The sequence below is a fragment of the Daktulosphaira vitifoliae genome, unplaced genomic scaffold (assembly GCF_025091365.1).
Source record: "Daktulosphaira vitifoliae isolate Bord-2020 unplaced genomic scaffold, ASM2509136v1 Scaffold_4, whole genome shotgun sequence".
Taxonomy (NCBI): domain Eukaryota; kingdom Metazoa; phylum Arthropoda; class Insecta; order Hemiptera; family Phylloxeridae; genus Daktulosphaira; species Daktulosphaira vitifoliae.
In genome coordinates this window covers 35,706,680-35,721,835 of record NW_026099575.1, presented here as the reverse complement: position 1 = coordinate 35,721,835, position 15,156 = coordinate 35,706,680, and the positions used below count along the sequence as shown (strand labels likewise).

General features: G+C 24.0%; 2 protein-coding genes across 3 annotated transcripts in view; both read right to left on the bottom strand.

Moving 5' to 3' along the window:
* LOC126904819 (uncharacterized) overlaps nucleotides 1-6,143 on the bottom strand; it is a 40,530-nt gene extending 34,387 nt beyond the window's left edge. Inside the window, exons 1-2 of one of the 2 annotated variants that reach the window (XM_050684092.1) lie at nucleotides 5,838-6,143; nucleotides 5,230-5,369 (exon numbers count right to left, since the gene is read on the bottom strand). In XM_050684092.1, the coding sequence (XP_050540049.1) occupies nucleotides 5,230-5,359 (130 nt within the window). In that variant the 5' untranslated portion in view covers nucleotides 5,360-5,369; nucleotides 5,838-6,143. The remainder of the gene's footprint in view (nucleotides 1-5,229; nucleotides 5,370-5,837) is intronic. The other variant, XM_050684091.1, reaches the window with a different exon arrangement.
* A 966-nt stretch (nucleotides 6,144-7,109) lies between these two features.
* On the bottom strand, nucleotides 7,110-10,987 carry LOC126904823 (keratin-associated protein 19-2-like). The gene is made up of 3 exons (XM_050684105.1): nucleotides 10,846-10,987; nucleotides 7,438-7,660; nucleotides 7,110-7,354 (listed from the first exon to the last, which is right to left on the bottom strand). Exons 1-3 carry the CDS (start codon nucleotides 10,870-10,872, stop codon nucleotides 7,317-7,319), a joined length of 288 nt encoding a protein of 95 aa, XP_050540062.1. The 5' UTR covers nucleotides 10,873-10,987; the 3' UTR covers nucleotides 7,110-7,316.
* Nucleotides 10,988-15,156: the final 4,169 nt, after the last annotated feature.

Genomic DNA, 15,156 nt, shown 5'->3' with positions numbered 1-15,156 from the left:
TCTTTTTTATATAGATGCTTGATGTCTTTACCTATCATTTGGTATATTTTTTTTTGTAAATTTGACCTTTTTTCTGCCCACAGGGGGGGATTTAAAATGACAACTTTTTCACAAAAAATTAACTTTTTGAACTTAACTTTTGAAAATGTTCCGGAAGGTCTAACACTTTTATATATATCTTAAATTAAAGCTAATGTAATATACTTTAATTTGAAAAAAAAAAATTTGACCTCTGGACTTGTCTTCACGGCGAAAATGGCTACCGAATGCTATTTTCGTGTGAAAATTCTCGATTTTATTATTTATATTATATTTAACTTTATAATGCTATAACTTATTGAAAAGTTTATGGATCCACACAATTTTTTTATGAGAAATAATATTTTTTTAATAAACCCTTTTTCATTCGACATACTTTATCTTAATCGAGATATTAATAAGGAACCAGCAGATCAAGTAGCTTTTGGAATAGAACACCAATTTTTTTAAAATTAAACACTATCTAATGATTTGCATCGAAGCGTTTATTTTTGATAGTGATTTTAATCACTGTCAGATATCATTATACTTGATTCAAATATGCCACGTCACCACTGTGCCGCGACCCCCCTGTGCTGGGTTTTTTTAAACTATATTTATTCTATTCACTTGAAATCGCATTTATTGTTAAACGAACATCGTCGCCTCACCCGCCCTCCCACTGAACCGTCTGGTAGGGAAGAGTTATAGCCAAATGAGGTATCAAATTAAAATATGATAAACATTTTTATGAGATCAATAGCTATCATCGGCTACCAGATGCTTAGGTAAGCATATTTCCAACATCAATGGTTCTACTGTACAGTAACAATGACTGTGTATGTATTTTATGAAAAATGACATTACTGATGGTGTTTCACGCCTACGCATTTTATTCTTTACTATATAACCGGTTCAACACTTCTTTTCCTGTCACATTTGTTTTCAATTGACGTGTAGTTGTCTTTTTGGAGACTTACAAATTATTATTTAATAATTTACAAGTATAAATAAAACCATGAACCAGCAACCTCAATCGTCTTCTACACAAGGTATGTAGATTTTTCCAATTATGTTAGTTATAAATTGCATATATCTGTATGATTGCATAAAATTTACATATATATATAGAGATATTAAAATTAATTTTTAAAATTTTGCTCGATTTTACAGTTAATTATTTTATTATTATTTTTTTCATTCAAATTCTTGCATCGCCACATCTCAACAAAAATTGGCGAAAGTTCCCACCACCCAATCTAATCCGCTGACGTGTAAGTTGTAACTGCGCGAATGTATTTCTTTCAAAAAATTATTTTGAGCACTAATTGGTATCTCTAATGTCAATCAACCTTATATTCTTATCTATGCATAAAACGTTAAACTTTATTGAGTGCATTTATTTCCGATATTAGTGTTGTCTACACATTGGTTTTATATTTTAATGTTGGCGGTTAAATATTATTGTCGTATCATTTCAATTTTTCAAGAATTGTACATAAGACAATTTGTACAGATTAGGTTTACTAATTATCGAACAACGACTATAGTTTTAGTTAGTGACGGCTATTCGTTGGTGTAGTTTATCCAAACCTACTTTTGCTATTCGATCAAATAATATTACTTATTAAGAGTGCCATTTCTTAAATGCCGAAGGCAAAAAAAGCCCAAAGATCACCCAGGTGTCTTTCATATAAATGGAGCTATATTATTTTGTAATTTTTGTGAAACTAACGTATAGTGTGACAGAAAATCGTAGATTACTCAACATTTAAAAACATCAAAACACATTGAAAATGAGAAGTTAAAATCAAATAATGACTAGGTTAGTCAATAGTTCTAAAATAGTCGTTTGATCAAAACAAACAATAAAAATCTAAATAAGTTTAATAAAGATATCTTATATACCTATATGGTAGCAGATGATATTCCCCTCTGGAAACTACAAAACCCAGATTTCAAACATTTTTTCGAAAAATATTATAAATTAAAATTACCTGATAAATCTTCACTACGAAAAATGTTTCACGGTATTATGAAGAAGTATTACAAAACATCAAAAAATAAATAGGGGATTTTTCTATCTGGGTATTATTAGACGAAACTATCGACGCCCTACACTCAGAGAAAAACCTCGATCTATATATAATAAATTCATTGTTCAATATGATAAATATATCATTACTATTGTACCTATGATATATTTATCAATATGATAATTTTTTTTCTTGTCTTGAACAATAATTATTTATAAGAATAATTATTTTGTTCGTATTAATAAATCATTATCATAAACCCTTGATAAAATTTCTCTATCAAAATTGATTTAGGTTTTTCTTTAGTTGTAGGGCGTTGCAAGTGTAATAATTGGTTCTCTATCTTCAGAAAAGTCAACGAAACCAATGGTTTTAACTGTTGAAAATTTAGTAAAGGCCAACTTTCAAACAATTTCAAAATTATTCAATGATTTAATGAGTATACTGTGGCCTGAAAAAGTATTACATGATAAAGTATTACTTTATGTCACAGATGCTGCCCCTTACATGATCAAATCTGGACAAGCGCTTAAAGTGTTTTACCCAAAACTAGTTCCCATGAAATGTTTGGCCTATGACCTTCATAGGGTATCGGAAGCCATTAGGGATAATTTTCCAAAAGTTGATTTGTTGATTTCTAACACAAAAAAAATATTTACAAAAGCACCTGCTCAGGTAAATACTTTCAAAGAAATGTGCCCAAATTAAGTTTGCCGCCACAGCCCATATATACTCGTTGGGGAACATGGCTTGATGCGGCTTTCTATTATGGTAAGAACTTTGATAGAGTCAAAGAAGTTGTCAATACTTTTAATAAAAATGATGCAAGGTCTATTCAAATTGTTCAAGAATTATTTAACTATAATTCAATAAAAAATGATCTTGCAGTTATGCTATAAAATTTTCAATGTATCACAGAAACAATCAAACAAATAGAAATATCGGGTGCTAATCTCAGAGAAACTTTTGCGTTGATTCAAAATGTTAAACTTAGTTAAACTTAGATACAGTTCGTTAAACTTAAACTAATGCAAGTATTAACAAAAAGTCAAGGACATTCTCAAATTAAAAAAAATTGTGAAATATTAAGTGGAGAAATGAACAGTAATAATGAAGATATTTAAGAGTTGTCCTTTAAAGAAATTTCTTTTTTAAATATGCTCCTATTGCATCTTGCAACGTCGAAAAAAGTTTTTCTAAATATAAATCAATGCTTCACAACAATAGAAAAAGTTTTAAATTTGACAGTTTAAAACTAAATTTTGTCATTTCTTGTTACTATTTGTTCAATAATTAATATCACAATAATTTTGTTTGTACTATGTTGTTTTAATAATTACGTTAACATTAAATTTATTTTATACATAGATATATAAAGTGGATTATCTATTTTTATCACCTGTTTTGTAATTTTTTTAATATTTTATTTTTTTAACCACCCAAATAATGTTTTATTTGTTAGAAAAATATATATACATTTTTTGCATATTTTCACTTTTTTATGTACATAAATATGTGCATATTCAGCAATATTTTTTGCATAAAAATCCGGGCCTTGGTTATCATATTCAAAAATGTGCTATTTTTGTGTTAAAATTCTTGGTATTGTATTTTAATTTATTTTAATATACCTTATAATGAGGTACACTTATTTTCATGAATATTATATAAAAATAATTGACATAAAATATAAAATTAATCTTATTTAAATTTTTTTTTCTTTTGAGTCCCTACCGTTATTTTTTGTTACAAATATAAATCAAGTACTTGGAATTCATAAGGATTATTTTATGTGATTATATATATTCAGATATTCTTAAAAAAATTACAGTGTCGTCTCACTGTAATTTTTCAAGTGTCCATCGACCACTTGTTTACATAACTGACATTATTCTCTTATATTCCAAATAATGATGATACATTCACATAAATCTCTGATACTATATTTTGAATAATAATTTGTAATATTGAACAACCAATAAAATGTATAACGTTTCTATAATTTATTTATTTTCTAAGAATAACAGTTTATGTTATTCATTCATAATTAATTATAAAGATAAATAAAAATAATTTGCTTGTTATAATGATTGATCATATATGTGCTTACATTTTTTTATTTATGTGACTTATTGAAGTTCTCTAAAAACCAATTAATTTAGACTGAACTAAAAATTTACTTTAAAATTTTTTTAAACTATAAGTATAACTTTTAAAATGATAATTACGCTATATTAAATTGAGAAGATCGATTAAAATTAAATGTCTTAGATTGAAAATATGAAATAAACACAATTATAAACATTTAAATATTTATTGGGCACTATAGTTATAAACAAATTAAATCATTTTTTTAAACTAACTCAACTTGTTTAACAAATATTTGAAAAATTTAGATATAACATTTTTTTTGAAGAATAACTATTATTTTAAAGAAATCGAAAGTATACAAATTATTTTTTTTAATAAATCTTACCCAACTAATATACCAAACAATCATATATTGATTTATGTATAACAGAGTGTGAGATTTATCTTTTAGGTAAAAATGCTTATTACTATTGATCCAATTATCATTTTGTTGGACAATGTTTTCAAAATAATTATTCCCTATTCAGATTACGCTAGAAGTATATTTTTATATTATGCATTTTAGAAGAAGAACTTATCAAGTTACAAGTATTTTAATACATTAAAAGGTATAGAAAACATAAACATAGATATTAAAATACATTTTTTTATCGTAATGATAATTTGATCAAAAATTATAAACGTTAGTTAAGTATGAAATATTCTGAAAATAAATAGACTCTTATTATTTAATAATCTTTACCATCTTTACTTGACGCTCATAAATAGTACTTACACTCAGCACTGAATAGCCTACGACTTCGTCTCGACCCGACCTAGCCTCGTTACCGATTTGGGCACATCGATTGATTTCTATTTAATTAAAATATATTTCATTTTAATTAAATAGAAATCAACGGTTTAATTAAGTTATATTAAATAAATTTATTTCAATTTTATTTAATATAATGCTATAAAATATTTTTGATAAATGTGGATATACCCACATTAATAACTATAGTTATATTGATAACCAAAAAATTTCTATTTCTATTTCCTTACTCAGTAAAATTGAATAACTTAGTATTTTAAAATTTATACTCACTAGGCTCGTGAACAGTTTTTTTTCCTTTAAATTTTTGACCTACCGATGTCTTTTCTTTTCTTTTCAAGCCAGAAAGTGTATTCGGATGCGGTGATTTATTTAATGAAGCAGTGAGACGCATTAGCTTCATTTTAGGAAAGCTTTAAAATAAACACAGTTTGGTTATAACTTTTCAAAACACAAGTATTATTCTTAGAATTAGGTGGTATATTAATTTTTAATTGATAAAAATATTTTATTTTTAAACATTCTTCATAAAAATTATATTTGAACTATAGCTATTGCATTGATCTAAAGAAAAATATTGAAGAAATAATTCTCTCTGGTCATTTCACTCAATTTATTTTTCAAGCCTCAACCCAATAATGTTTGTTAGGCGATACCTGATACATTTATATGGACAATATCTTTAGTAAAACGACAATTTAATAGTTTGAATTACAATTACTTAATATATTATTCGCTGTATATATGTATAATATATTATAATATTCAAAAACTATCAAAAAGATTTATTGACGAACTAAAGTTTTGTTACTTGTGAAGTAATTTTTTGTTCTCATTGTATTACTTTTTACTTATTTTAAGAAAAATATTAATAAAATTACTCTTGATGTCTTAATTCCTCGGGAATTTCTTTTCGTTTTAGTCTTAGGAAAATTTCCTGGATTTAAAGCAGTAAATTGCCAAAAATAAAATATCTTCCCGATATTTACGTGCCACATAAAAATGGATCACTTTGATTCACTTGGTAATAGTAGCGTACCGCTTAGATTAATTAAGAAATTAAAAAGAACTTAATTGAGTAAGTATATTTTTAACAAATTGTATTTTGTGAAGACAATATATAAATCATTGAATGTGAAACGCTAACTGAATGTATAGACAATATTCTGTTATAAACAAACTGGTATCTAACAAAAATTGTAAAAATTATCACTTTTTTATTATATTATTATTATATCCAATGATAATAATTATTTATTACACAATAATTTTGATTTTGTTTGTAAGCTTAATGAAGATTAAAATAATAAAGAAAAGAAAAAATTACGTGTTGTCGTACCAATGACCATGCTGATATAAAATTTCAACATACATCATACTTAATTGATTTTTTTTGGTATAATCAGCTCAAAATGAGTAGACAATTTTTCATCATTACTAATCAATTGAAGATATTATTTTTACCTTCCAAATATAAGTTTTCAAACTGTTAAATCAAATCTTAAATTAAAAGCGTAATTGTTAAATAGCTTATAAAAATTGTCCTGGTCATCACAAATTTCAAACAAAAGTCTAGGTTTTAAATATTGAGCAGTAGGTTTTGCATTCGATGTTACAAAACCTATATCCACGTGATGTCACATTGTGGATTTTTTTAGATAATTAAAAAGTTCACGCCTAGATATTATAGATAAATCTCGGCAATGTGTTTAGTGCATCTAAGTAAATCGTAAATTAGTTCACATAAATATCACAAAGAGTAATTGAGTGTATATTATAATTTCAATTAATTAATTATTCGCATGCTATTGTTTCTCATTAAAATAATAAATTTTATAAAATTTATAATCTTTTAAATTCATAATCTACACTTTTTCGTACCGTTTTTAGCCCAATAATTCATGCTATCTCACCATACTCCACTTATTAGCTAATATCAACCATCATATACATCAATCATATACATATATTATCATAATTTTTATGCTTTTTATAAATTATTTTATAATTAATCACACTTATTTGTTATTAATAATTATTAACATAGAAATAAAAAACTTTATGATTACAATTTAAAACTTAAGTGTTATTCAATTACTTTTGTTGGTAATTAGCCAATAGATACTTTTTTATGAGACAACAAAAAACTCGAATAATGTCAATCGTAATATTTATTTATAGAAAAATAATTTTTATTTTTTTATACATATAGAATATAAAAAAAAATCGTATTGTCTTTTGAATGTAAAAATAAAAAAAATAATATTCTCCTTATGTAATAACAATCATAAATTATGAGTAAATGAAAATTATAGCTAGCTAAGTGATTTTATTTTAATTTTGAATAATTAAATGTCGAATTAAAAGAATCGACCTCTATAACCATAGCCACCATATCCTAAAAGAATATTAATTTTTTATAAAATGTAATTTTACATAAAAATTATAATATTAGATTTGAGATAAAAATATTTAACAAACCTGAGTATATATTATTGTAACCATAACCTTTTCCAAATCCGTTTCCATATCCATAATGGCCATAACCGTAACTTGGTCTATAACCGTAACCAGGTCCATAGCCATATACGGATCCATAGCCATATCCAGATCCATAACCATACCCTGGTCCATAACCATATCCACGTCTACCGCCAAATGGATTTGCCAAGGTAAAAGACAAAAACAATGCCAACAAAATGCACTGAAAAAATTGAAACGAAAAAGCATATTAATAATTTTTATGTAAAATCTACAACATGATTTATTAAAAAATTTAGTTTAATTTGTCATTTAATTGTCCCCTAGAAATATTCTTAAATTTATCAAGCTTTAATTAACAAAAAGCATAAATGATTTTTCAGTGCCAAATTTGTTTAAATTTTTAACGAATTTTTCAGTTAAATGATATTAACACAATTAAACCTAAATATATTTTATAAACATCAAAATATTTTACGATATATAATTTTGTTTACATCACAGCTTAAAAATTTTTGGTAAAATACATAAAATTTTAGTTGCCATTATTTAAAAAAAATAATATTCTATAGTATGGTAATTCAATTAACGATTATGAAAAATAGTTCTTATTTCAAATACTTAAATGTCATAACATACTTTTTTATTTCAAAACTCACTATTCACCACATAAATACTTTATTGAGAACTACACTGTGCTCACCAAAAATTCTTTAAGTGTACTTTATAAAAAATAAAAAACATTAATATTTATCCATTCCCTTAAAAATGAAAAACGTAAAACCAAAAGCTAAAAAACCCAGTACAGGGGGGTCGCGGCACAGTGGTGATTTGGCATAGTTGGATCAAGTATAATGATATCCGACAGTGATTAAATCACTATAAAAAAAAAAACGCTTCGAAGCAATTCTTTAGATAGTGTTTAATTTTAATAAATTGGTGGATTATTCCAAAAGCTACATTATCTGATATTTCCTTATTTATATCCTGATTAAGATAAAGTATGTCGAATAAAAAAGGGATATAAATATTATTTCTCATAAAAAATTGTATTGATCCATACACTTTTCAATAAGTTATAGCATTGTAAATTTAAAAATATAAAATCGAGAATTTTCACACAAAAATACCATTTAGTAACTATTTTCACCGTGAAGACAAAATAAAGTCCAAAATTTTTTTTTCCATAATATAATATACTATATTAGCTTTATATTAATATATATATATATATATATATATATAAATGTGTAAGAGTATCCGGAACACTTTCAACATTTAAGTTGAAAATGTTGTCATCTTAAATCCTCCTCTATGGGCAAGTAAAGGGTCAAATTTATAAAAAAAATATATCAAATGATAGGTATAGACATTTTACATCTATAAAATAAAAATTATATTGATTTTTAAAAAAGTTATGGCAGTTTAAAGTTAAATAAAATTTAAAAAATTTCGAAAATTAACAATTTTTAAATATGTAATTTTTTTAGAGATTTCCCTCATTTACGAGGAACGAGAACTATTTTTTCAATTTTGGGAGTAAGGTCTTTAATTACATACGATTTGTGATATTTAGTGTATCGTTTAAAGAAATCGGTTCGGGGAGAGCTGAAATAATGTATGAACAAACACACAAAGAAAAAATACATCAGTAGGGTTATAAGATAGAGCTTTCCTCCCCTCCGATTTTTCCACTCACTATCCTTCTGGTGGTGTTGGAGGGCATGTATGGGGGGGATTAAACCCAACGTAAACTAACCTAATGTAATAGAAGAGGGAACGACAAAACCAAACGTAAACTACGTTTGAGACCACGCGTTTGATATATCACAACCCCCCATAAGTAAAAGATTACTCCATTGACCACTAATTACATTGCCATATCGCATATATTATTAAACGAACGCCACCGCTTTACCAGTCCGCCCACCAACCAGGGAAAAGGTGTAACCAAAAGAGATGCTAAAAATTAGGCGCTAAAAAGGGGTGCTAAAAATGAGGTTTTTTAAATTTGTAATTTGTTGGAGATTTCCCATGTTACGGGGAACAAAGGAAATATTTTCCATTTTCAAGAGCAATGTCTTCGATTAGATACGATTTGTGATCTTTTGACGTATCGTTAAAATAAATCGGTTCGGTGAGAGCTGAAAAAAAGTGGTAACAAACACATAAAAAATAAAAACACATCATAGTGAAAACAATACCTTCTCAGCTTCGCATCTAAGCTAAAATATTTTATTTTTATTTAAACTATTCCTAATAAGAATAGAACTTGAGAACAAAACAAAAAAACATCATTAAATAGTATATTTTAAGAATTTTTTTTCCCTAATTACTTTAAAAATATACATATAATTATTGAATTTTGAATAATCTACTATCTAAATAAAACTTAAAACATAATATATGGTGGACTTTTAAGTTAATAAGAAAAACGAATTTATATATATATAATATTTTTGTTAAAAAATTGAAGTAAAATAAAAAAGGTTTTAAAGTTCTTAAAAAATTCTAAATGATAAATTAAATAAATAATAAATTCGAATGATATTTTTTGTTTTGTTTTCAAGATTTATTCTCGTTACAATTTAAAAAAAAGTAAAAAATAGCTTTTTTTGATAATTTTGAAATATGGGTGAAATGAGTGTGGATCCAAACTTTATGTGTAAACTGTAAGTAACTTTTTATGGTGATAAAATTATACTTTACTGTACATTTTAATTTATATTATATTTCCCCTACATTTTTATGTTGTAATGTTTTCTAAATTACAATACTAAATTGTTGATTATTTAGATGTTTTAAAAATGAAATAGTTACATGTTCTATTTTTTTCATTAGACTAGAATCTTAAAAATTGTCGAGCTTATTCTTTCCAGCATTAATAAAATGTATTTATAATATAATAATGAATAAAATATTGATTCATTATGGCTTAGTTCACCAACTTTCTTCAAAATACTTCTAGAATTTACCTTTTAGTATTAATGTAGTATTTTTGTTTCAATTTTTCAATAATTTTCTTACACCTTATTAATAAATAAAAAATGTTTAGTTTATAGTACTTGCTCAATAACCAAAGATGTGCACTTAAAACATTAGTATTAATTGCTATAAATTTATTAATTCTTACATACAAGAAGAAATTTATTTACATAGTTAAAATATGCTTACAACTATTTATTTAAAAAAATGTATGTTCTTAATTAAAATTAGGGGTGTATAATAAAATTCTAAGATTGTTTTATATTTCTATAGAAATTATACCAAACGCAATTAAAATTTGTAATATTTACTCAAACATGAAATAAAAAATAATAAAACACCTTAAAAAATAATGTATCTTTAATCTCATTAATGTTCATATTTTGAGTTACTATCGTATATATTACTAAATTAAAATCTTACCACTAAAGACAGCTTGAGCAAAGCCATTTTTGTTATATGATGATTGTACTCTTCGATCAAAATCAAATAGAGAATAAGCAAGAAACAAAGAATACGCTGCTTTTTTATGCAAAAATCAGTGCAAATATTTGTATACGGTTGTACCACTAACCATCACCTGAAGAATATTTGATGTTTGACCTTCAATTATTACTCAAGACTTCGTTCTGTAGCTTTGTAAACCTGTTCTTACTTAAGGATCTTTATATATAATACTTCAAATATTATTATCAAAATAACATTACTGCAAATAATAATAAAATTAGTGAAAAAACTAAACCTACAATTCATTAACCAAAATTACGATGTATAATATACATTTATTAGTTTACTAGTTTTATTTATTTAATTAAATTTGTTAAGAATTTTTTTTTATATTAAATTGTATCTTACTGAAACACAGATTAGTAATTTATAAAAAATNTATTATAAAAAAAAATTTTTTTTTATATTAAATTGTATCTTACTGAAACACAGATTAGTAATTTATAAAAAATTTAATTCAAAATTCATTATTCGCAATCTTATAAGTAGTTTGGGCTTAAAGCAATATTATTATTTTGTTGCGTATTTCGAAGTTTAAGTGCTGTTTTGCTAGTTTTGTATTTTAGTGCTATTTATAGTTAATAGAGAACAATTTTGTTAATCAAAACATACAAGCTTTTTATTTTTCAACTATTGTAATAAGAAAAAACTCCGAGAGTAAAGCACATATCTCTAATAACTTCATGGTTACTTTACACTGTGGTTAGAAATAATTTCATTTGTCTTAATAATATCTTCCAATATAAGACAATAAACCTGAAATTTTCTATTCCTTTTGTTTTGAAAGTCACTGATTTAAAACTTGATTATTAGTTTTTAAATTTATCTTAGATTAAAAGTGTGAAGGGAGTAATATTTTTAATTATAATATTCCTTATGAATTTAACATTCTCTATTATTCAATATATCCAATATACATATTTACAATAAAATTGTGATTTGTTGACTGATCTTAATACTTATTACTTTTTTTTATTTATGTAAGAAATGATACATGTTTAATTTTTAAGATAAAAATATATATTACAAAGAATACGAACCAAAATTACAAATATTTTCATAGAAATAAAATTTAAATAAATTTTTACATTTCTTTTTTTTGTATATGTAGCTATTTTGGCGCATATTAAAGTGCTTAAACAATACTTTTAAGTACTTTATGCTTAAAATAACAATTTTTATTGCTATAATTTCAAATCCATGTTTGTAATTATATATAAAGGAAAAAATGAGATATTTTTTTAGCTTTTTCTGAATGCTTCTATTGACTGAGATTTATATTATTTACACGTTTAGGAGTAAATATTTTTTGTTGCTTCCTGTATAACAATATGTCATTGTTTTATTTAAATAGTTTCATAATAACTTATATAACATTCAACTACAATAAAAATTATCTTATAATAACTATATGTGTTACTTTAAGTATACACTTTTATTTTAGTTAAATTTAATAAGTATTATATTTATTATATATTTATTGTAATATAATTATATTGTAATTAGGTAATTAGTCATATACCTACGATACTCTGATACTGATTTTATTTATTGTTTTAATAAATTTCAAATATTAAATTTGTTATTTTAAATAGATTTACGATCATGCCGTATAAGTAAATTAGTTAGAATTAATAAATCATAACTGAAGTCTTTTAGCTAAGAAAATAATTGGGTAGCTGTATATGTTTGACCTTCACTTAGTATTTATGAGGAAAAAAATTTACACGAATTTGAAGAACAAATTTTATTTATCGTTCTTCTTATACAACCGTCATAAAGTCAAAACCTATTCATCATCATAATAAATTTCTTATAATGAATGGATAACACATTTATGTTTTTATTTAAGAAAATTGATTTTAAAATATTGCGTGAAACATAATTAATCAATTATGTTTAAACCTTATACTTTTAGAATAATGTGAAATTATTTTAAATGAAATGAATAGCTGTATAAGAGTTTAATAAGGGTTAAATTAGTTAAATAGGGGTTAAATATTAATCATAACTCCCAAATAATAATTTATTTGTTAATAAAAAATTAAAACCATTACCACTTTATGTTAATTGACTTCCTTAATATTATATTTTATTATAAACTTATTATAAAGGATTAAATTAATTGTAATATACCTTAAGTAATATTCGCCATCGGTAAACAAATAAATTTTAACAATCTAATTATACAATACTAACAATAAAATAAATATACAGCTGCCGTATTATAATAACCTTGAAAGCTTCTCACACTGAAAATACATTACGTATTTTATAGTTTATTATACTAAATCTACAATAATTATCAAAATAGTTGATTGATTAACATATTAACATATATATCAAGCATATGTGCTTGTTTACATATATACCAGCTTTTACAAACTGGAGAAACTTAATGCTCTTTAATCGTTATGTCTCAAGGTTATCTAAAGTTCATTAACAACTGTTCCATAGTCTAAGCCCATATTGAAGTATAAAGTAGATTTTTTTTCAAAAATACAAGTTGTTTAAGTTGATTTTACTAAAATTTGTTACAATATTTTGTATTAATACCGAAATAAATAATTTCAATAAAAATCTTATTAATTATAGTAGAAGAGCATCTTATAATTTTTAACTTTTTGAACTACTTTGTATAATAAAAAAATATTAACTAAATTTTATACCTCCTGTAAGGTTTTTCAAAATCTTGTCCTATACATACCCAATGTATTAGATTATGTATTTTTTTTATAATTACTCAAATTGTCTTATGCTTTCAGTAAACAAACTGTTTAGCTGAAATTAGTTTTATTTACAATCAGTAAGAACAATGACAAACATTCCTTAATATTTATGTTTTTTAATGGTACAATATCGTATTTTCAAGATATTAGTATTATAAAAAAATCACGAAAAGTATTTAATTATAATTAAAAATAATGGTATCATAAATCTACAAATTCAGTTATTTATAAACTTATAAAATAAAATCAAAGTCTAATAGCCATTGATTTTATAGATTTGTCACATAATGAAAATATAATTATTTATTTTTAATAGTTTCTTTCTCTTTAAAGTGAATAGAGGTAATATTAGCTATTCTATCTGATATATCAATCTACAAGGGTCAATTAAGTTTTTTACCTTTATCGTATGTGTAACATATATGGAGACTTCATCAGAGAATGAGTTAAGAATTTCTCATTTTTTAAAGTTTTTTATTAATCTATATTTTAATGTTACACTAATAAAAAAAAGAAATATTTGTTCTCTGACACATTTTATATATTTCTCTTTTATAATAACTTAAAAATCTTTATAATATAAAAAAGACAAAAATTTTAGTTAATTATTTGGTGTTAAAAATTGTAATTTCCAGAAAATTGTATGAATTTGTGATAGTACATTAGTACTTAATTTATATATTTTCTTTGTTATAAAAACTACTTACTTCAACTTGTTAAAATCGGATAATATAACACTTAAGTTAAAAATTTGGTGGTGTTTTTACATTTATAGTATTCATTCCCTAGTGATATTACTCTATCTAAATTTTATTAACTGATCTAGAAATATGTTTCCATGAATTATAAAATACCTACATTTAATGTTTTATCAAAAGATGTTAATTAGTAAATTTTATTTTAATATTTTCAGATTATATCAACTTATTATCACAAAATATTGCACGTTTGGTCTAGAAAAAATCTGTAGGTTTGATTTAATAATTGAATATAACGTAAGATATTTTTTTAAAGTGATAGTTAAAAACAAATTTCATTCTATGATTTTCAAAAAGTACAGGCAATTCTACCAATAATTATGAATATAATTTACATAAAAAAAAATTAATGAAATATTTAAATATTAGTTTAAAATAAAAAATATAAAAATATTTAACATAAAAAGTCAGAAAATTTACTAAAGAATCGCGTATATAGTAGTAGCCTATTACCGATATTCTCGCCTGTTATCTACTTTAAGAGAAAAGTGCTTCCGTTAACTCCCAAATATGTAAAAGTTACAAAATATACTCCAACCCATCGAATATAAATTTGTACGTAAAAAAATATGTATACATTTTTTAAGCTCTTTGAGATAATATTAAAATAGTTTAGGATAAGCTCTTTAAAAATGTTTTTGTTCTAATTGTGTTGATTTTTCATAATTTCATTGTTGTACAAATATTCTAATAATATATTTACAAACAAAAACTAAAAGTACAGAACGTCAATTATTTAA

What these genes read in the sequence shown, in the direction of transcription:
- LOC126904823 (XM_050684105.1), bottom strand. Translation starts at nt 10,872, where the DNA reads ATGGCTTTGCTCAAGCTGTCTTTAGTG. An exon ending in TGCTCAAGCTGTCTTTAGTG is followed by an intron (nt 7,661 to 10,845) that starts GTAAGATTTTAA and finishes CAATTTTTTCAG; the next exon opens with TGCATTTTGTTGGCATTGTT. An exon ending in TTACAATAATATATACTCAG is followed by an intron (nt 7,355 to 7,437) that starts GTTTGTTAAATA and finishes ATATTCTTTTAG; the next exon opens with GATATGGTGGCTATGGTTAT.